The 22,429-nt window shown below is 39.5% G+C and overlaps 3 protein-coding genes across 7 annotated transcripts in view; 1 reads left to right on the top strand and 2 right to left on the bottom strand.

Annotated features, from left to right (window-relative positions):
- Positions 1 to 137, top strand: part of LOC109821956 (transcription factor DIVARICATA-like) — a 1,684-nt gene extending 1,547 nt beyond the window's left edge. Inside the window, 1 exon segment of the mRNA XM_020388111.1 lies at positions 95 to 137. Within this exon segment, the coding sequence (XP_020243700.1) occupies positions 95 to 137 (43 nt within the window).
- LOC109820359 (beta-glucosidase BoGH3B-like) lies at positions 3,687 to 14,475 on the bottom strand. Of its 2 annotated transcripts, XM_020386485.1 has the most exons (8): positions 14,403 to 14,475; positions 14,243 to 14,333; positions 8,300 to 8,445; positions 7,937 to 8,180; positions 7,521 to 7,625; positions 7,242 to 7,424; positions 6,495 to 6,696; positions 3,687 to 4,306 (listed from the first exon to the last, which is right to left on the bottom strand). In XM_020386485.1, the coding sequence occupies exons 3-8, from the start codon at positions 8,377 to 8,379 to the stop codon at positions 3,819 to 3,821; spliced, it is 1,302 nt and encodes a 433-aa protein (XP_020242074.1). In that variant the 5' UTR covers positions 8,380 to 8,445; positions 14,243 to 14,333; positions 14,403 to 14,475; the 3' UTR covers positions 3,687 to 3,818. The 2 variants fall into 2 exon arrangements, with proteins under 2 accessions (XP_020242074.1, XP_020242073.1); XM_020386484.1 differs by lacking the exon at positions 14,403 to 14,475 and having other exon boundaries at positions 14,243 to 14,389.
- Positions 15,294 to 20,619, bottom strand: LOC109819380 (coronatine-insensitive protein homolog 1a-like). Of its 4 annotated transcripts, XR_002241526.1 has the most exons (6): positions 20,232 to 20,619; positions 16,990 to 17,467; positions 16,069 to 16,883; positions 15,929 to 15,977; positions 15,772 to 15,820; positions 15,294 to 15,653 (listed from the first exon to the last, which is right to left on the bottom strand). XR_002241526.1 is itself a non-coding variant. In XM_020385096.1 (3 exons), the coding sequence occupies exons 1-3, from the start codon at positions 20,462 to 20,464 to the stop codon at positions 16,071 to 16,073; spliced, it is 1,524 nt and encodes a 507-aa protein (XP_020240685.1). In that variant the 5' UTR covers positions 20,465 to 20,618; the 3' UTR covers positions 15,882 to 16,070. The 4 variants fall into 4 exon arrangements, 1 of the variants encoding a protein (XP_020240685.1); XR_002241527.1 differs by lacking the exon at positions 15,929 to 15,977; XR_002241525.1 differs by having other exon boundaries at positions 15,929 to 16,883; positions 20,232 to 20,618.

The raw sequence follows: 22,429 nt of genomic DNA, 5'->3' as shown, positions 1-22,429 counted from the left end.
GCTCAAACCCCGCATAGAAGCACTCTCCGAGATTCTATGGTTGCTCACCGTGCCATGCTTATCTAGATGCAGCTAGGTCTCCCTACCCTTGTAGAACTTTTCTATGGAATGGATGGAAGGATGATGGGGTCGGTTAACGTTAAGAATCTGGAGTTAATTCGAGATGAGTAGCTAGGTATGCTATGTGCTATGACAATGCCAACGCTGTGCTCGGAGATGCTAATGGGGGTTTCCGAATATGCATGTAACGCGTTACTCTTCCGTCTAGAGGAGATTTTCATAGAGAGATCACCTATGTACATATTGCCATGCCATCTAATTAAAAACTCTTGAGAACGCGAGTCTATCAATGCCCGGGCGTGGTGAAACTGCAATGTTGCTTTGTTTTTTGCTGGTAGCATGAACAGTAGAGGAAGCCATGGCTTGGGCGTGCGTTTGGAGACCGAGATCCTAGCTAGTCGGTGATCTGCGGTAAAGGTGTCCAGGGTTCGAGCTTCGTGCTCAAATGAAGAGAGAAGAAGAAGCAGTTAGGGTATTCGGCTTCAGAGCCGCGCTTGAATTATATATGAAGCTGGAATCATAAACCTACGCTAGAATGCAGAAGATCACCAGTGCAGTTTTTCTTAAGGTATGATATGATAAAAAAAAAAAAAAAAGCCTGTATCAGTTACTTCGTTATCCATGTTCTCTGATATGAGCTGGTGTGTACGCTTATACGCCTGAGCAGCAAAGAAGTATACGAGAGAACACATGGCTTGTAGTTGAGTTCCTTCATGTCAATCGGATTACATTGTTTTTTATGCTTTCATTCACATATGAAATGGCTGTAGCTTATTGATGACCATCAAATTTTGTTTTCATGTCATCCTCTCATGCACGTTTGTACCGAACATTCAAGATCACATATATTTATATATATCCTATTACGTACTCACATCTGGTCTTAGGGTTTACTATTACACCTTGTACATAATAAAGCAACAATTAGTTGGCGAACAATCTAATAGCTTTTGCGGTTGAAGGTGCGCATGAAGTGCTTCGTATACCAAACGCGACGCGGTTTACGCTTGCAATCGAGTAGCTTTGTTCAAGATGTCCGACTCATATATAGGGCGCTCCGGAGATTTACTCCTGCGGTTTTGGGGTTGCTTTCGTTTCGATCAGCCTTTTTAGTTATGTTGTGAAGAAGAGATTTATTCTTCAATATATTTATACGTTTTAAACCTGAGAGTGTGACCTGATCGTGACTCTGAAATCGACCACTTAATTTAGTTGGATCTGTGTATGAATTCCACTAACTCAGCATCTCATGCTTTAGCATCTCCTTTTTCCTGATTCCCTTCTTTCTTTCTTTTTTTTCTTTTTCTTCTTCCCCCTTCTCTGGGGAGGTATCTTGTGATGCTGGGAGATCCCCTCTCTCTCTCTCTCTCTAGGCACCCACTAAAGACAATACAGCGGCACATAACATATATTCCTCGCGATGCCTATGGTTCCCTTATTCTTTGCAATCCCAACTTTCTCAAATCTGCCATGTTAATAATCTTGTTAATGTTATGACTTTACTAGGTGCCGACCTTTCTCAATTCTCATCCTGAAAACAAGAAAGGAAAACCAGTAGAGAAACTCTTTCATCATCAACTCTTACGAGACGACTAAGGAATAGTGAACGTTTAGGATTCAAGGAAGCATAACCCCCCCTAAGGTAAATACCAAAATAACGTAGCCTTTTTTCTTCTTCTTCTTCTTTTTTCTCTCTTTTTCTTTTCCCTTTTGGAAAGATATACGAGCCCTTTTTCTCCCAAGTTGCATTGGCAAAAAGCACTCGGCCTCCGACTTTATTCTCCCCCTCTCTTGTCCTCCATTTTAAGTGGATTCTGATTTCGGACCACATATTCGGTCTCAGGGCTTCCCACTTTTAAACATCATATCTTCCCCTTCCCCCCTCCATGTTTTCGATTCCGTAAGCCCTGAAATGGGTTTTTCAGCAACTCGCGTATCATTCGGACAACTAGTAAAAAAGCTAGTAGTTTTTCCAAAGCGGAAATCTCTTTTAATCACTTTTAGAGCTCATGATTACGTACAGTAATCAGGGGGCATGGGAGAAGATTTAGGGGTCGACAAGTATGCAATCACTAAGCACTGGGGGGTGGGGGGGCTATCATTAGCCTCAATAAACCTGTGACCGCGCCAAGTACGGCGCGTAATCACGCTTTTAAGGCTAAGCTAGAGATTTTTATTCTCTCTAACCGAGATTCCTTTGGAGCAAACAGAATCATAGAAGATACCCAAGATTCATCAGCACCTATACTTTTTCTTTTCTAGCATCTCTCTATATGAAAATTATGAATTCTGATCGGGACAGTAATTAGGAAATGTTCCTCCTCCACTTAATTGGTGGGGATTTATGGGCACACACAACTCCAGCGCTACGACTGCATCTTAATCTAACCAAAGCCTATTTCCGGTCCGGAATCAAATCCATTGAGACGGGGGCGTGAGCCTGCAGGTTCCCTGCTTTAAAAAAAAAACTACTGCGGGTCTACTCGATTCTTTGTCTTTTTCCGGCATCATGTGCAACTTTGTCTAACCCTTTTCTTCTCAAAGAAGGGCACTATAATTGGGTGATGCCCACAGAACAATATAATGGAGGGACGCAGACCAAATATCTCCAGGGTTTCCATGGAATTCTCCTCTATTTTGTATCAATCCAATCAAGTGCGTACCCACCACAAATGGTGGGTAAGCTGTTGTTGGGATCTTATCATCGTATGTATACATCATTTCTTGAGAGGTCCCGTAGATATTATGCGACTTATTAATAGCCGCACGGTGACGAAAATAAAGCCTATATATATATGGTCCTACCTTTCGAAGAATTTATTGTGGGAATCATTTTACGTACCTCATACTCCTACCATAGAGAACCAGCTAATTCCTTTGTCCGGTTTGCAAACTTACACCTCAAAATCCAAGGTAGGCTGAGAGAGAACACAACTCTCATTAGAAATTTCTCCAAGGACACGAAATAAATTTGGATAAATAGGAAAAAAGAAGGCAACATCATAAAGTCGTTCGAGGTCTTTTTTTTTCTGAATTTTGTTTTGATCAAGCTAAGGATATATACAAAAGTAAACATGAAGCTTAATTTGTACTGATAAAAAACTGATCAGAGTCTGTCAGTAACTCGTTACAATTATGTTATTATTACTAGTACATTATCATCATAAATAGCTTATATCACCGTCATTAAATAGAATAAATGCTGCCTGTGATCGGTTGAGCTGTCCTGTCACCATAATTTAACTTCTCCTTCTACTACTACTACTATTACTACTCAATACGTGCCATCTATATAAATACAGATGGGGCCTCTGCTGCGCCTAAAACGTTCAAAACCGTGGTCCCTACGTATTTAAAAGAAGCGAAGAGTGGCATCACTGTTAACTTCCCAAAGATATATGCCAAAAAAATAAAATGTCCACTTTCTTTCCAAAAGTATGATGTCCTCTTTCTGCAAGTTGCATAAGAAAATGCATCCACTAGCCCTCGCTTTACATCAACTTCACATGAAGTCATGAACCGTCTAATTTCTAATCAGTACAAAACTCTCTTACAGTAAATCCTTGGATCTATCAGTTTAAACCTCCTCGGGCAAGAACGTTATCAGGCGTTAAAGCTGTTGGATGATGCGATAATCTCCCTCAGACCTTGAGGGTATCAATTTGACTGATTGCAAATACATCATATAAGCGAGATGATTTCATTATTTCTGGATGTAATTGTATTAAAGTTTTTTAAGACTTAAAACTAACACAACTTTATTTGTTCATCAGACCCATTTTCAATCCGAACCCAAGGGGAAATAGAGGGTCATAGGACTGATGCCCTGCATTTAGTGGCAACTGACTAGTTGGTCTAAACCAAGTAACAGGCAGTCGACCTTCAAAGTCATAATCTCCAAAAAGGACGTCAGCGACGCCGCCTCCCTCACTGCCTGGTAGCCAAGCAGCAACCAGGGCTTCTATCTTGTCCAGTAACTCTGGCTCAAGCACCAGAGGCCTTCCTGATATCGTGATCACAAGTGTCGGAATTTCGCTAGCCACAAGGTTAATCATGTTGGAACCATTGAACGGGATATTAAGTTGAGATCTATCTCCCAAAAATTCTGCGTAGGCAACCTCTCCGACGACTACTATAGCAAACGAAAAATTTTGGTTTGCAATTGTGGCTGTTGATGGATGTTCCTCGTAGACCACTTCTGCACTCTCTCCTACGGCTTCTTTAATGGCCTCCAAAATGGTGGTGCCTGCAAATGCAAATCGGCATAAGCTTCTATCTCACTCACATGAAAGTGAAGTTATGAACGCTGTTCGTGATATGTTCTCCCAGAAGATGCATTTTTTGTGCAAGATAAGATGTTTGTGCCTTCAATAGAAGAGTTCAAGCAACCAAATTTCATCCACCTATCAAAATTATGATCCAAATTATGTATTGGATCGTATGTTCATCAGAACTCTTAACTACAAGGAGTCTCCAAAAAAAAAAGACAAAACTGTAACGCTATTGCCTCTTGTCAACTAAAAGCAGCCTAGATCTTGGAGGAAGGAAGATAGTGTTGCAAGGAACTATCCTAAAGAGAGAGCTTCTTCCAATAAAAGTTTGAACTACAGACTTCTCGCAGAAACTTCCAGCTTTCCAAGAGTAGAATCAACAGACAAGAAATGATATCATCTATTGCATATGCTGTAGACAACCTTGGTAAGCAGTGTAGAACCGTTACCCTTTAATTGAAAACCCAAGTGTATATCAAGCATTTGTTCAGGTGGCCTGGTTTTTGGAAACAGGGTTGGGTATCATTACATTAAAATCAAGCTAAGTCCAAGATTGTCGATGGAGCTAATTTCATATGCAAAGCCAAACCTCTTACCATCAGCATGATGCACAACCCAGCCCTTGCTCTGCTAGGCATAATAATGTCATACCGATATTTACAAAAGGTGCTAAATGTGGCCCAAGAGAACACTAAGCCTGAGATATGTATGGGATTCTAAATCTGCGCGAAAATTAGCCTGCAGCTGATGCTATATCTATTAACTAGTGATGATATGTAAGTCTGAGATGTGCATGGGACCAACAATCAAATGGAGATTGTTTTTTTATGTCCTTGATGATACTTATGAAGTAACAAATTGCCACACCATCTACAGTTTCTGAAATTGATGTTACATATAAAGTACTTGTATTCCAAATGCAGAGCTAGTTTATGCAGATCTGCAAGAATTCCTGGGACTAGTCTATCCAATGCTTCCAACCAATTAGTTTTGTCCAACATGTCTGAGTTATATAAGGCATTCCCTAATATCCACTTCTGCAGTTCTCAGTTTCTTTCAGTTGGTTAACCTTTTAATTCTGCAAATAGAGATGTTTATTCTTCAGTTTTATGTTTTAAAGTTTCTTTCAGTTGGTTAACCTTTTAATTCTGCAAATAGAGATGTTTATTCTTCAGTTTTATGTTTTAAATTTCTAATATGACTCAGTTTTATTTAATTCTGCAAATAGAGATGTTTATTCTTCAGTTTTATGTTTTAAATTTCTAATATGACTCAGTTTTATGTTTTAAATTTCTAATATGACCAGATTCTCTGACATTGCTGAGTTAGTAATTGGACCTTTGAATCTAAATTCCACTAAACTAAACATCTTACACGTCAATATTATCTGCTTTCCTTGGTTCCCTTCGTTTTATTATTGTTTAATCAATCTGTATATGATATTTCCAAGGGAAAAAGAATATTTTAGTGTTAACAGAATGTATGACTTTATAATATCATCTCAAGCAAACCGACAAAGAGCACAGAATTTGGAATGAGATTCATTCCAATTAAAATTTAAAAGCTATTTAGAAGGGACTAATGCAAAAGGAGATCATTACCATTACACATTTAAAAGCTACTTCTCTTTCGTATTTATCTATTTTCCCCTTCAAAATTATGATGAGCAGTAGACTTCTCTACCTTGGAATGACTATGCTAATAAGCTAGGCAACTAACCTGGCTGATTAATCCAGTATCCAAGTATTCACATAGCCAATCAATGGCTTAAAGGAGTCCACTTGCAAGAAAGGGCATGGTGAGAGTTATTTATTTATTTATTTAATTTATTAACCAAGGGGTGTCATCTTTCCTTTCAATGAAGAGTACTAATAACACGACCATGTACAGGTTCACCATTGCAGAACATTCCATTGTATATGTATAATCTTAAAATTAGTGTTAAACAAGTAATTCTAAGCGAGGTCATCAATTTCAAAATTCATCAAGGAATTCCTTCTTAAAAATTTGTCTAAAGGTAAATAATCAATAAACTGTACTATCTGATATTTCATAATATGAGAGAAAATGACTAAATATATAATAAAAATATGGAAAATATCCAATAAAAAACTGAAGTGCTTGAAAATATGATAAAAGTCGTGCAAGAAAAAAATCACTTACCAACTGTTATTCTTCCGCTGCCTCCATACCATGTTATCGTCCAACCCCCACATTGATATCCAACATCATCTGCATGTCTTCCAGCAACAAGAATTCTTTTAGCATTTTTATCCAGAGGTAAAAATGGCTTTGCAGGATCCTTTCCATTTTTTAACAAAACCAATGATTTCCTAACAGCCTCACGTGCTAGCTCCCTGTGCTCCTGAAGATAATCATGATGTTTTAAAGCACATGTTAGGTGGTCTAGTTTTCAAACAAACTACTAAATTTTATATCTTACCTTCACAATATTCTATGCTATGAACTTCAGATGCAGACCAAAATCACAATTGCAAGAATTATGTGAATTAAATACTTAAACTAAAATTAGAAATCAAACTTTTCCAATCCGTGGTTACTATGATCTAACTTGAACTGATATCACAGGGCTGGTTTGGATAAATTACCTTTCCCAATACCAAAAACTATAGAAGCATGGATGCATATTCTTAAAATTGAGCTAGTAAGTTTTCTACAGAACTCCTGAAGGTTTCAATTTTTTTGAGGTAGGTAATCTTCTATGATTCTATCCGTATGATCACCACCTCAAAGTTCAAACATATTGAGCTATGAGTTAATGGTACTAGCTGGCGGCAGTGGTAAAGGGTTGAGTAGTTTAAGAGAGTAAAAAAGTGTGGTTTCGGTGGTTTGAACAAAAAAAAAAGTTAAAAGGACAAAGAAGACTTGTAGTAAATAGCACAAGCATACCTTGCAGCCAACTGTATTCAACAAAGATCGATCTGAAAAAGGCTTTTCGAACAATCCGGCAATAAATTTCACTCTTAAGATCCGCTCTACAGCATCATCGATCCTGGATATGGGTATATCTCCTGATTCCACCAGATAAATCAAATCTTCTAGGAACTTATCATACCTGTGAGGCACCATTATCTGGAGACAAATGAAAAAGAAAAAACAATCTCAGCTACATTTTCAACAAAAACTGAAAATAGTGTTGGGGTTAAGATTAGGCAGTATGATTTCTACCATATCGATTCCAGCATTTACTGAAGCAGAGATGCAAAAGCGATAGTTTGATCCATGCGGCTTAGACAGCCTATCTATTCCTTCCCAATCTGATATCACCATTCCCTGTTGACAAAATTCTTCATCAGTACGAGATAAATATTCACACTTTATTATATGCATTGTGATTGCCGGAAAGCTACAAGTATTTGCATTGCTTTTGACATAAAGTTAAGTAGAATGTTTCAACACACTGCAGAAAGAAAATGAATGTTAACGCAAACAACTAAACAAGCAAGCCTCAACCAACAACATGAAGGTTGAGGTTTTAACTTCCTTATTTGCAGATTGGACTCGAGATTTTCAGGCTTCTTAAAGATCTATAACAAAGCCAAACGTAACCGCAAATTTGGGGGAATTTCTCAGTAAGTTAATACCTTGAAGCCCAACTTGCCCTTCAAGATATCTGTTATGAGATACCGATCAGAATGCAATGGTCTTCCATTCCAGCTGGAATAGGAAACCATAACCGTACAGACTCCCTGAGCAAGGCAGTCAGGATAAGGCCTCATATGTATTTGTTCCAACTCCTCAAAGCTACAGATAGTATCGCCTTCATTTATCCCTTTGTCTGTGCCTCCATCCCCAACAAAATGCTTGGCACATGCAATCACATTCTTACTGCGGTTAAGCAAGAAGCAGAAAAGGGTAAATGTTGTGAATCACGATACAGTGGTTTGAAACACCATGGAAAATACTTTCTAAAATGACAAGGCAATGAAAGCATATCAAACTTGTACCTTCCTGCAAGAAAAGGGTATCCTGCAGGATGCCCTTCGGGTGGGGATCCCTGCAGACCAGAAACAATAGGGGTCATCATCCGCACTATTTCTGGATCCTCACTATAACTCTCGTAGCATCTTCCCCATCTTGGATCCCTGCAAACCTGCAAAATCAAGCAAACACAACAATCAACATCCTGACCATCACAAATAGTATTTTTTTGTTTTTTGGGGGAATAATCCTGTTTAGTTGGAGCAACATTTGGGGTTTAAAATACATCTTAGGAATTGCACTTAATAAGTTCGGATCATGCTCTCTCGTATTTAAGAAACCTTAAAGTAATTACTTACTTAGTTACTTAATCAAAAGTATGCTCAAACAGTTATTCGATGTTGTTTGGAAAATAAGCTGTCCGAGCGAAGCATTACAGCTCCAACAGTCCTAATTGAAACCGAATGGTGGAAAAGCATCTAATCTTCAAGATACAGACGACCAAATGCACAGTAATCTTTAGGGTCAATTATCCAAAGTTTATAATGTATTGAATAGTTGCAGTCTAATAAGTCTAGGTTTAGGTTACAATTTTGTTATATCCATACATGCAACGTCAAAGTGTGAAGAATCCAATCCAAATTCTTCGATCTCTAGTAACAAAAGCCTAAGTTTCCTCCAATCGAAGGATAACATGTGGAAAAAAAATTGAGCAGCTAGCAGACATCTTCACAAAAGCATTACCCTCCAAAAAGTTTATACTATTCTGAAATGAGTTGGGAATTACAAATTAAGGAGGGGTGTTAGAAGGTAATTTGTAATTCTAAATAACTCTAGGATATTTGTAAAAAAACATAAATGTCTAGAATAATCTAGGAACAAGATATATATTAAGCATGGATGTACGTAGAAAATAGAATTATATAGAATTCTCTAGAAACTTGATGTATCATGAAAAATCTAAACATTCTAGAGAATTCCTTATGAGTCTATAAATAGGCAATGGATGTAAGCATTTGTAACAAGCTTTGAAGCAAATTAAAATATAGTTTCTTCAAGCTAGCCTCTTCCCTTCCAACTCTTCATTTCCCTTCTACTTCCTCCATTCTCAATCCTAGCTAGCCTCTTCCCTTCCAACTCTTCATTTCCCTTCTACTTCCTCCATTCTCAATCCTCTAAAACTAAAATCAATTACGTATCTCGCTTACTCTTCATTTCCCTTCTACTTCCTCCATTCTCAATCCTCTAAAACTAAAATCAATTACGTATCTCGCTTTCGCAACTCCAATAAATTTGGTATCAGAGTCATCCTATTCCACCTCAAATCAATCTTGAAAGCCTTTAACCTTTCACTACAATTCTAAATGGTAGCATCATCACCAATTGTCCCTTCTCTTTTTAACTACCTTCAAAACTTAGTCCCTATTTTTGACAGCGGAAACTATGACTTCTGGAGCCTCAAAATGAAGACTCTTTTCATCTCTTAATAACTTTGGGAGCTTGTCGAAGAAGGCTATGAAGGTCCAGATGACTTAGCAATGTTAGCATCATGGACACCGACAAAGCAAAAGGAGCATAAAACAAAAGAAGTATAAGGAGAACAAGAAAAAGGATGCGAAGGCACTTCTCTTAATCCAACAAGGGGTAAACAAAGCAATCTTTCTCCGAATAATGTTCGCATCAAAATCAAAGGATGCATGGGACATACGCAAACAAGAATTCAAGGACTCCAATAAGGTAATCTCTATCAAACTACAATCTTTATGGAGAGACTTTGACAACATAAAGATGAAAGATAATGAATCCGTGAAAGAATTTTTTTGATAAAGTTAACTCAAATCATTAATCAAATTAGAAGCTATGGGGATAAAATAGAGGATAAGAAGATTGTTGAGAATATATTAAGAAGTCTTCCCCCTACATGAAATCATATTGTTGTTGCCATAGAAGAATCTAAAGATTTATCAAAACTAAGTTTTTATGAACTAATGACTTCTTTGGAGTCACATGAGCTTAGAAGAAGCAGATCTTCAAGTCAAGAGGTGGAGCAAACGTTTCAGTCAAAACTAACATTTTTAAGGAAAGGAGGAGATGGAATTAAAGAAAATAAAGAAAGAAGATTTTCTCAGAAAGCACAAGATGGATGAGGCAACTATCATGAAAGAAAGTTCGGGGGACAAGGAAGAATGAATGAGACAAAGATTTCTCAAAAAATAAGTCTACCTCCTATTGTAAAATATATAGTAAGTCTGGACATAACACATATAACTGTAAATTTAAATGCACAAACTGTATAAATGCTAATCACTCCCAAAAAGATTGTTGGTATCAGAAAAATAATGAAGTCCACTATACAGAAGTAGAAACCGATCACCTATTTTATTCATGTTTTAATGCACAATCAAAAAAAAATGATACTTGGTATTTGGATAGTGGATGTAACAATCATATGGCAGGAAATAAGAGCAGCTTCGTAGAGCTGAAGGATGGAGCAAGCTCTCAAATAAAGCTTGGAGACGCAAAATTAAAAAACATTGAAGGAAAGGGAGTGATAGCAGTCCAGACAAAGGGAGGTAAGACGAAATACATCTCAAATGTTCTTTATGTTCCGGTGCTAACTCAAAATTTACTTAGTGTGGGACAATTAATCCAAAAAGGATATGCAATCAATTTTTTAAGAATGAATGTGTGATAATTAATAAGAATAAGCAAACAGTGACTAGAATAAAAATGACTCCTAACAAATTTTTTCCCTTAAAAATGCCTATAGAGAATCTTGCACTCAAATCAGAAGAAAATAATGATTTCTATTAAGACATTAAAGATATGGCCACTTAAACTTCAAGAGTCTAAATTTGCTAAAAATGAAGAATATCGTGATAGGACTCCCACACATAAATAAAGAAGAAAAAATTTATAAAGGATGCATTTATGAAAAAATGCATCGCTTACCATTTACTAAAACATCTTGGAGAGCAAAAGCCCCGTAAAGGATGCATTTATGAAAAAATGCATCGCTTACCATTTACTAAAACATCTTGGAGAGCAAAAGCCCCGTTAGAATTAGTGCATTCGCTTACCATTTACTAAAACATCTTGGAGAGCAAAAGCCCCGTTAGAATTAGTGCATTCTGATGTTTGTGACCCAATACAAACCCCATCATTAAATGGAAGAAGATATTTATTATTATTTGTTGATGATTATAGCAGAATGATGTGGATATATTTCTTAAAAGCAAAATCAGATGTATTCTCAAAGTTTATTGAGTATAAGGCTCTTGTAGAAAAACAAAGTGGCCACAAATTGAAAGTTCTAAGAACTGATCATGGAGGAGAGTTCACCTCCAATGGATTTTAATTTTTTTGTAAAAACCATGGAATTAAAAAGGAGCTAACAAGGTACACTCCACAACAAAATAAAGTAGCAGAAAGAAAAAAAAGATCAATTGTGGAGATGGCGAGGAACATGTTAAAAAGTAAAAATCTCCCAAATAAACTATGGGTTGAGGCAGTATATACAGCAGCCTACATCTTGAATAGATTACCAACGAAAATTGTGTCAAAAAAAAACGCCATATGAAGCTTGGTATAGGCGAAAGGCGAAAGTGGATTTCTTTAAGGTATTTGATTGTATTGCCTATGCACATAAACCATCACAACTAAGAAAGGAAAAGTTTGATGAAAAAGGAGAAAAACTCATCTTCATTGGCTACAATGAAGAATCCAAAGCCTACAGATTATACAATCCTGATACTAATAAATTAGTGGTCTCCAGAGATGTTATCTTCGATGAAGTAGGAATATGGAATGATGAACCCATCAAACCTCAACACCAATCATCATTGAAGAGGAAACAAGGGGAGCCACGCCATATCAAGATTCTCCTAGTCCAAGATCCTCAGATGCATCAACTTCAGACACAGATTCACTGCCAAGAAAGGTGCGTTCACTTCAAGATATTTATGACTCATGTAACGTAGCATTCTTCTCCTGTGAACCATAGCAATTTGAAGAAGCTGTTCAAGATGAAGGTTGGAGAAAAACAATGGATGAAGAAATATACATGATCGAGAAGAACAAGACATGAGAGCTGGTGAATCTTCCAGAAGGAAAGGAAGTCATTGGCCTTAAGTGGATATACAAAACCAAGTACAATGAAGATGGCTCCGTTCAGAAACTCAAGACTTGATTAGTCGCGAAGGGTTACTCTCAGCAACCAGGAGTCGACTTCAATGAGATATTTGTCTCAGTTGCTCGTATGGAGACCATAAGGACGGTATTGGCCATAGCAGCTCAGCTCAAGCTCAAAGTATTTCAGCTAGATGTTAAGTCAGTATTCCTAAATGGAGAACTCAAAGAGGAAGTTTATGTCGAGCAACCACATGACTACATAGTCAAAAAATAAGAAAACAAAGTTTATTGACTGCACAAAGCACTATACAGGTTGAAGCAAGCACCGCGGGCTTGTAATAGCAAAATTGACAACTACTTCCACAAGCATGGATCTCAAAGGAGCCCGAGTAAATCGTCTCTATATGTGAAGAACAAAAGTGCAAACTTCCTTATCGTTTGCTTATATGTTGATGATTTAATTTATTGTGACAATAACACTATGATGAATGAAGAATTTAAAAGGAAGATGAAAAAAGATTTTGAGATGAAAGATTTAGGATTAATGAGATATTTTTTAGGACTACAAGTAAAACAAACTGAAGGAGAAATATTTATCAATCAAGAGAAGTACTGCGAAGATCTTTTGAAGAGGTTCAACATGAAGAATTGCAATCCAGTAGCTACACCAGCATTGCTAAATAAAAAGCTATCAATGAACGATGGAACGCCAAAGGTGGAGCACCAAAGGTGGATGCCTCAAGTTACAAAAGCCTAGTCGGATCGCTAATCTACCTCACAAATACAAGATCAGACATATTATATATTGTAAGTATTATGTCCAGATCCATGAGCAATCCAAGTAAGCTACACTATGGAGCAGCAAAACGGATTCTTCGATATCTTTAAGGTACAAAGAGTATGGGAATAAAATACACAACAGAAGAAGACAATGCATTGTCTGGCTACACTGACAGCGACTGGACTGGATGTATTGATGATCACAAAAGCACTTCAGGATATGTCTTCACTCTAGGATCTAAGGTAATATTCGACCTTAAAGAAATAACAGATCATAACCCTCTCATCTACAGAAGCAGAGTATATTTCAGCTACAAATACCGCATGCGTAGTAGTATGGCTTCGAAAGATTTTATCTGATTTACAACAAGACCAAGAGTCACCGACTACTCTTTACTGTGATAGCAAGCCTACAGTAGCCATGACAAAGAATCTAATGTTTCATGTCAAAACTAAACATATTGAGATTCGTTCATTACATCAGAAAGCTCGTTGAAAATAAGGAGATCGAGCTAGAGTTCATCTCAACAAATGAGCAGCTAGCAGACATCTTCACGAAAGCATTACCCTCCAAAAAATTTAATGCTATTCAGAAATGAGTTGGGAATTACAAATTACGGAGGGGTGTTAGAAAGTAATTTGTAATTCTAGAAAACTCTAGGATATTTGTAAAAAAGCATAACTGTCTAGAATAATCTAGGAACAAGATATATTAATCATGGATGTATGTAGAAAATAGAATTATATAGAATTCTCTAGAAACTTGATGTATCATGAAAAATCTAAACGTTCTAGAGAATTCCTTGTGAGCCTATAAATAGGCAATGGCACTTGTAACAAGCTTTGAAGCAAATTAAAACATAGTTTCTTCAAACTAGCATCTGTCCTTCCAATTCTTCATTTCCCTTCTACTTCCTCCATTCTCAATCCTCTAAAACTAAAATCAATTACGTATCTCGCTTCCGCAACTCCAACAAGGATAACATGTGATAAAAAAAATTCAAAGGTAAATAATAATAATAATAATAAATAAAAAGAAGGGGAACAAGTCAACCAACCGCAACACAAGGGGCAAAAGTGTAGTGAATGCCACTTGCCCTCACTTCCAACGCGGTCGCCGCTCCGATCCTTCGAGCCAATTCCCCGTCTCTACGAATTGAAGTCAGATGCATCAAAATTCACACCGGCACTTGAAATGTACATAAAAAAACACAAAACCTTGTAGCTCCGAGACCGACGTTATGAGGGAAAATGGTAGCGGTGGCGTAGTAGGTTGTTGTGGGCCGTGGACGGCGTCGGAGCCGTAGACGATGGGGATGGCGAGGGCGGGAGGAGGAGGGCCCACCACCTGCATCTGCGTCGCACCATGTCGGGCCAATCCCCGTCTGCCGACGCGGCGCTCGCTTGGGCGGCTGCCGCCAGGGCGTTGGAGGACGCTTCGATGGCCAGCTTCGGAGAGGGAGGCGGAGAGCGGAGCAGCCGCTCGATCTGGGCCATTTGGGCCGCCTTCTCGCCGAGTTGCATGCCAGGGAGAGGAGGTCTCGATCCTGGATTCTAGTCTATGGAACAGCTGGGTGCTCGTGTATACCTGCCTCGCCCTCCTTTTGTTGTTGAATCGGCCGCCACGCCATGCTAACCGACCCTCTATCCCTCTGGACCCACCTCTGAGCTATACGTATATATTATAGAGAGAGGAAGCCGAGAAAGTCGCCCCTTTTTGATGACGTACCGTCCCCCCCAAATTCATTCCCAATCGGATTGGGGACGGGAAATCGTAGGGGTCTTAGCCGCTACGCGACAAACAAATAGCCTCGAGCAAACCAACACCTTGTTAATTAATAAGTAAAACACACTTTCTGACCCGACCCGGTCAAATTGAGGAGAGCTTCTGACCTGACCTGACCTGGTAACGACACCCACTCCAGTCTTCTCACGCTCCAACCAGATGACACGCCATGATGTCGTTTGCTACCTAGTGTTACGCCGCTATCTCGAAGTAAGTTGTGACGGATTTAAAACAAAATTAAAAAAAAAAATTAAAATAAAACCCTAGTCTCATCATGCAATAATTGTCTTCGTAACGACGTTACCGAGTATTTCACAGAAAAATACGTGCAATCCGAATGATGCATATTCACCAAAAAAATTTGCGAACAAACACGCCGAGCGCAACATAAGAAGCACCACACTAACTACGGCCGCCCAACCAAAAGTAGCGTCGTTATGGCTGTATTAGCATTACAATATCAGTTGCAACTGACTACGAGAAGAATCAAATACACATTAAGAATCCAATTTATTCTCCCTTCGTGGTGTGGATGAAATGTCCCAACTGCCTACACTTTTGGAGAACACAGAAACCTCCATAGCATCGGAAGCTCCAGGCTCACGAACTATCAACCAAGGACACCGTGTTTTTGGATATCACAAAGCGTATGTTCCATTCTCGCCCAAAGCCATCCATAATAACTGAACAGAGAAAGCAAGCAAACAAAAATAAATAAATAAATAAACATAACAATGGACATTGGAAATGTAAACAAAACCAAATCATAAGAATCGTAAGAAAAATAACAGGCGATTAAACCTGGCGCACACAACAGATTTGAAAATGGCAAAAAGAACTCCGACGCCACCTGAAACAGAAAAGTTGACAAGGCCAGGAAGTCATCACAACGCATCAAAAGATTGAATGCATCCGTTAAGACACTAATAGGCTTTTAAATTTCTGAAAGAAGGTTAACCTTATTACATGACAGCAGCACAGCAAGTTGTTAAAATGACGAGAGCAAGCTAATATACACAAAGTAAAGCGATTACACACGGAAAACAGGGGGATAAAAAGGCGATAGAGGGAAAATGGCAGAAGAGTTTCAGTATATACACTCATGCTGGATTTAGAGGAATCACAGTATCTGGACAGTCCATCCTCCTTCCTGCGAGAGAATAGTATGCGAGTATCTGAGCTGGATGTTCAATGCCATCTTCAACTTGCTCACTGCCATCCTCGATATAACTATTCACTCGTCTTGGGGGAATGAACTCTATGTTCCAGAAGGGACGGACCATCGCCAGAAGATCATTACCATCTGGGGAGGCATTGTAACCCTGAACCCATAAATATCTCAAAGAACCTAACTGCAGAGCAGCAAGCGCCAAAGCACGCTCACTGAAGCAGCAGCCTCTAAGCTCCAGCTTCTGCAGTTTTGGACAGCCTCTTGAGAACTGTAGAAGCCCAAAATCAGACTCCCCCACATTACTTAACAACATCCATCTAACATTGCTGCTGTATTGACCAACATAACCAAGACCCACGTCTGTGAGGCCACCAGGCCTAAGATAAAAAGCAAACCTCCTTAGCTTTGCACAACCTTGTAAAAGTGCACGAACCCCGCTGTCAAGAGGCAGTTCTGTTATCCTTTCTTCTCTATCAAGTAATACGAGCCTAAAGTCGCACATGTTTTTGCTGTGAGTGCCAATAGCTTCCAAAGCAGAATTCGTGATATCAGAAACATATACAGCCAGGTACTCTAGGTCCAGGCAGCCTTGTGCAATTGCAGAGAGCCCTCTATGTGAAACTGTTCCCTGTTCGTCCTCCAGGCCTTGTTCGTCTTCCCCCCGCTCAATTCTCAGCCTTTTAAGTCTCCTACACGTCTGAGCAACAACTTCTAATCCTCGGTCTCCAATCACATTCCTCACCTATAACACAAATTTAAACCAATCAGCAATCATGAGAAGGTCCAGGTTTTCCAGTTGAGCCAGAATAACAAAGTCAACTAGCAGTGTAACTCTATTTACGAGGTACCTCCAAAATCTCTAAATTGGGACATCGTTGAATCAGCTCACAGTGATCCTCGGTAGTGAGAAATGTATATTGCAGGTCAAGTTTCTTCAGTGAGGCAGCAAATGGAAATATGATTTGCATCTCATCTGTTCCCATATAGCTGAGACTTAAGCGGCAAAGATTTGGAGGAAATCTAACCCTCTCATATTTGTTGATTTCTCCTAGTTGGTCATCAAAAGAGCCCCCACCAAACTCCTCAAGTGCTGTTGCAGCACGGAAGAACCCGACCAGATGGGAGATATCACATTCGGAAATTTTCAAGGAATTTAACAATCTGCAGTTCCTGGCAATTAACTCGAGGTCCTGCCATGAGACACTCAGATCTGTCATGTAAAAGTTTAAAGTTTCAAGAACGGAATTATTAATGGCTAGCTCATGGAGCCATTGGCCTTCCTCCTCAGTTATGACGCTTTCCTCCAAGAATAAGGTTCTAAGACATCTGTGAAAAGTACATGGACAGATTGGTAAAATTCAGCAACAAATAGTTATCTGAACCAATAACAAAAGTTTTCTTTAGAAGGAAAATATGCCACCAAAAGGGCAGCATGTGAACACCTGTTTGTTCGGTTTAACTGTCAATAAGACTTCATTACAACCCATCACAGCATTAACAAAATACCAGAAAAATAACTGATGATTACATCCGTTCAAACCTTTTTTTACTGAAAAGTAAAATTAGTTTTAGGGCCACTATACAGTAAGAATTTCTAAAAGTTATTTTCGCTATCGCAAACTAAGAACCCAGGTCAACCAGTTCCAATGAATCTAGTCCCTGTGTGGAGGGCATGCGTAAAGTATTCCCTTCATTCCACTACAGAGCTAACAAGACTCTCAAGTGACATTCAGTGAAAAGGGATGACAGATGCAGATCAAAGTTATTTGGGTAAATCCCACATGAGTTAGAAACAGGACCAGAAAGGTTCCAGAAAACCTCAAATTGATCTGGTTCTATTTTCTTTATATTTAGCAAAAAAGAGACCCGAGAAATTGAGTCAAAATTATTTCTTCAAACTCGTGTTATGATTAGCCCTTCTTAATCAATTAAGAACTAGGATCTAGTTGTGTTCTGAGATCTGAGCAGATACAAGACTTGACTATTGGCTTCATTTTAAAAACCAATTAAGGATTTTTAACTAATTAATTTATCCTAATTTCTTTTAGCAAGGATTTAATTACAACTGAACTGTAATCTGATGGCATTCCTTTTGAAGGAGAAACTGCAGGGCAGTGAAGGCGCACAATATGAGCGAAAAAGCCTTCTAAATATCTTCTAAATTCATCAAAGTTTTCACAAACAATGGTAGCTCAATTTTCATTTTTGCAATAAGATATGTTGATGTAATGACCAGAGTGGTAAAATCAGTTTTTAAAAGGTACAAAAAGTAATCCCAATACTTCCAAACCAGGAATCAAATACGTTCCATCCCCACCCACCTCCCTTTCCAATTTTCTCTTCGTTACATGTGTCAGGCTCTTTCATGTCTTGATGTATATCCAGATGAGGACCTTCCTATGTCAGCTATCTTTTTCTTTCTCAACTGACTCTTGTTCCTTTTTAGTCTTCTTCGTGCTTATCCTCAAACTTTTGTTTAAGATTTTATCACAAGCCTCTTCATTCCTCACATTTTTCTCAGCAAATAAAGGCAAAGGAGGGGGGAAATGGTATAGGGGATATCTAAATTTGTTTTCTTTTGCCAAACACAAAGATTTTGCTATGGATATTTATTAGATCGAACTCAATATCAAATTTGCTTGAAACAAATCTGGAATTTAAATACATACATTCTTGGGGCAAAATGAATTAATTTAGAGAAAGAGAATCTGAGTTGAATCTTTTGAACTTTAACTTCAATGTATCAAAATAATTTACTTAGATGTAACCAATATTCCTATTTGATCATTGTGTCAAGTATAACAGATACTTTACCACCAAACATATTCGTACTCATAATATAATCTACGCAATGAGAGAAATTACTAGAATGTGCAATTAGACAATGTTGCACGCAGACATGTACTAGATATGGACACAACATGTCAATATGTAGCAAATTCTAAAAAAATTATGCCTGATATATGTATAGTGTCTTGGCTCATGTCTCAACATGACTTCACACTAAAGATGTTTGTGCTAACTGAATATGATAAACACAAAAGACTTCTAATTGAATAAGTCAATATAATGAATAGACAGCATAATGCCAAAAAAATCAAACGAATTACAACAATCCGCAAGTAGCAGATCCATTACCTCAAGGAAACGAAACAGAAGCTAGTTGAGGTTTCAAAGTTTCCAAGTAATGCAATTTATCCTCATAAATTAATTTAGGCATTTTCAAAAAAGATTGTCACTGCAAAAAGGAGTTCTCAATCAACAGTTACAATGAATAGGGAGTGAAGAAGTCGGTAAACGCTCAACTCCATCCTGCGTGAACATGCATGCGCCTAAAAGAAAAAAAATGTACATGCCATGCAACATACCGCCAGTTTCACATACAGCGAATTAAGTAGTGAGACTTCGAGTAACGCTCAGCATGAATATAACCAATTCAGAACAATTCCGAGAAAGGAGAAACCTCACAGTTATAACTGTAAAGTAAAACGTAATAATCAATCAAGAAGCAATCACGGCCATGTCATCTAAATTCATCACATCTGACGTGCATCTCTTAACATAAACATTTGACGAGCAATCCAAGACAGCATGCAGTAAAAAAGAAGAAGAAGCTGAAACATAATTTCAGAGGTTCGAGGTGGGGGAAGAGATCCACAGGATAAGCAAAAGTCGATGCCTCAGCTAGAGAGTCAAAATCGCTGTTTTAGAGGGGAAGATGAAGATCCTCCGCTGTCAAACCAAACACATGGGGTAAAAAAAAAAAAAGCTAAAAGCTAAAATGAAAGAAAGCCTAAGCCGATGGCTTTCGGTCATAAGGTAGAGAGCTAGGCAGCGTTGGCATAGCAATTAACACCACAAAGACCACAGTTCAGGCGATCTATCAAATGCAGCGTGACCGTCTCCCCCCACAAATATTGAATATAAAAGTTTTGATTCCTCAACTGGTTAAGCCAGCAACTACCCTGACCTTGTATCCAAGCCAGCCAATCAATCACGGGGATGTGACAACGCAAGAAAAAGGAAAAAGGAAAGGAAAGACAAGGCGAAACGATCGAAATTCCAGAACAAAAGTAACAGAATCCGATACCTGCAGGAACGAGCAACGAGGATGAGCCCGTCGGTGGAGAAACCCGTGCACTTGTCGAGCTTCAGGGAATGAAGCATGTGCCCTCGGCCTCGAACCAGAACACCGATGTCGTCATCCTTGACAACCATCCTCCGGAAATGGATCGCCTTCAGGCACAAGAAGGAGTCCGCGATCTCGGTGGCCCACGGGGCGGCGTAGCCTCCCCAGTCCTCGGGAATGATGTTGTTGAACATGGAAGCCCTAGGCTTGCCCTTGAGCTTGAGCGACTCCAGGCGGGGGAACCGCTGGCGGAGGCGATCTCGGGTGGCCGAGTAGCAGAGGGCGATAGGTGATGTGCTGCGGGGATGGCGTCGATCCGGTACCACTTCTTGGCCGACGAGGAGATGGCGTCGCGGTCCCAGGGTCGTCGATGTAGCTCATCACGCACTCCAGGCCACGTCGAATCCGCGCGGCGAAGCTCGTCGACCTGGTGAGGCGCGGGGTCCATGGCGGCGGCGCGGCGGACCCGTGACGGGAAGAGAATATAGAAGAGAGAAACCTAGCTAGTACGGTAGGGCTTTGAGGGAGGGAATCCCGCAGATCCGGGGAGATCTCGAGAGGGAAGAAGCAGGAGGCTGTTATTGACTTGAGGCGAATCTCTCTGGGGAAACATCAGCCTCGACTTCCGCTGGGAGCGTCCTGTCAGAATCCAGCTGCTGCGGCTGCTCCTCCTCTTGAGACCTCGGGGGGAGAGAGATCCTTTGATTGGAAACCGTTAAAATTGATACGAGTGGATGAAGGGTCAAATCACGACGGGTTCACCTCAAATATGATGTGTTTGAGTTTTAGAATATGTAGATTAAGTTCAACGGAACGGATCATCTATAATGTAGCTCAATCAAATAATCATCAATGGATAAAAAACTTAGTGGACGTCCACTTAAGTTGACATAAGTTTTTCGATATATATATATATATATATATATAAAGTCAATGATGGTAGGCGTCAAAAAATGCCAATAGATATCCGAATATAGAAGAAATTACTCAAAATGACAGATATGAACTGTCTCGCCAGCGGGACAGTGTTTACTGTCTCGCCAGCGAGACAGAGTTTACTGTCTCGCAGCGAGACAGCTGTTTTCGTCAAAAGTTGCCTTCATCATTGATTTCATTAAGCTTCAAACGTTACAAATGAATTCAAACAACAAAGAAATAAAAATTACAACTTTCTTGAAAATAAACACAAGATCTGTTCGTCGTCTCTTGCTTGCGTGGGTCTTTAGCCTGTGACGGGGACGTCGATATCCGTGGACCACCTGGCAATCATATCTGGTTCAGAGCATCGTCGATCCGCGAGGAGATCTAGAAACTGAAGCGCCTATCTCGGATAAAGCGAGATATTTGCTCTTCTTAGGATTACCGACGAGGGGTAATGCTAAGGAACGGATGCGAGTGATGTAGATCTGATGAAGAAACTCTCTTGCGTTGAAGTGCTCGGTCACTCTTCACTCCGGCAGGGCTTCGCCTCTTCTCCAAAATTCCAGATCTCAAAAAAATGAGGCCTATGGCTTGTATTTATAGGCACGAGGGATAACGGAGCGGTTAAAACGGACTAGGGGGTCAAATCCGCGTTGGGACACCCTAGGAGTGTCTTGGCTTGGCCGAGACACCCTCGGGGTATCTTGACTTGGCCGAGACACCGTAGGTGCCTCGGTTCGGCTCTGAGACATTTTCAACACTCGTTTGACCGTTTTCGCTGTAATTTCTCCGTCTGAACTTGGATTTGAGTGATTCCAAATGCGTTGGAAAGCCGACAAGGAGTTCTATCAGCTTCAATGGTTGGATTATCCGTAGAATGAATGAGACACGAAGGGCGTTGTTCCTTTCGTTAATATCGTGGGGCTCCCGATTAGCCCGCACCTCCGTCATTCCGGAATTCTGTCAGCTCACGTAGTTCGTCGATTCACTTCAAGCATTCACCGACGTCAATCGAATTCCTGTGAACCGGATAGTGACTGTAGGCTGTCTAAAAATCACAATAGATAGCTGATCACCATCAAACATCGATGATGGAAGTTACAATCTGACGACTTCCAGAAGGCTATAATTTGAAGACTTTCACGTAGATCGCTGAAGGTTACAATCTGACGACCTTCACGACAACCGATGAGAGCTCTAGTTTAACAGCCTTCATAATCAACATCGGGAGTTACAAT

This window comes from Asparagus officinalis, chromosome 8 (assembly GCF_001876935.1).
Source record: "Asparagus officinalis chromosome 8, Aspof.V1, whole genome shotgun sequence".
NCBI classification, from domain to species: domain Eukaryota; kingdom Viridiplantae; phylum Streptophyta; class Magnoliopsida; order Asparagales; family Asparagaceae; genus Asparagus; species Asparagus officinalis.
The sequence above is the reverse complement of the archived record's forward strand: the minus strand, read 5'-3'. Positions and strand labels throughout refer to the sequence as shown.

What these genes read in the sequence shown, in the direction of transcription:
- LOC109820359 (XM_020386484.1), bottom strand. Translation starts at nt 14,356, where the DNA reads ATGCATCTGACTTCAATTCGTAGAGACGGGGAATTGGCTCGAAGGATC. An exon ending in TAAATGCTGGAATCGATATG is followed by an intron (nt 7,425 to 7,520) that starts GTAGAAATCATA and finishes ATTTGTCTCCAG; the next exon opens with ATAATGGTGCCTCACAGGTA. An exon ending in CAGCGGAAGAATAACAGTTG is followed by an intron (nt 4,307 to 6,494) that starts GTAAGTGATTTT and finishes TTGCATTTGCAG; the next exon opens with GCACCACCATTTTGGAGGCC.
- LOC109819380 (XM_020385096.1), bottom strand. Translation starts at nt 20,464, where the DNA reads ATGTTCAACAACATCATTCCCGAGGACTGGGGAGGCTACGCCGCCCCG. An exon ending in CTCGTTGCTCGTTCCTGCAG is followed by an intron (nt 17,468 to 20,231) that starts GTATCGGATTCT and finishes TACTTTTCACAG; the next exon opens with ATGTCTTAGAACCTTATTCT. An exon ending in CCAATTTAGAGATTTTGGAG is followed by an intron (nt 16,884 to 16,989) that starts GTACCTCGTAAA and finishes TTTGTGTTATAG; the next exon opens with GTGAGGAATGTGATTGGAGA.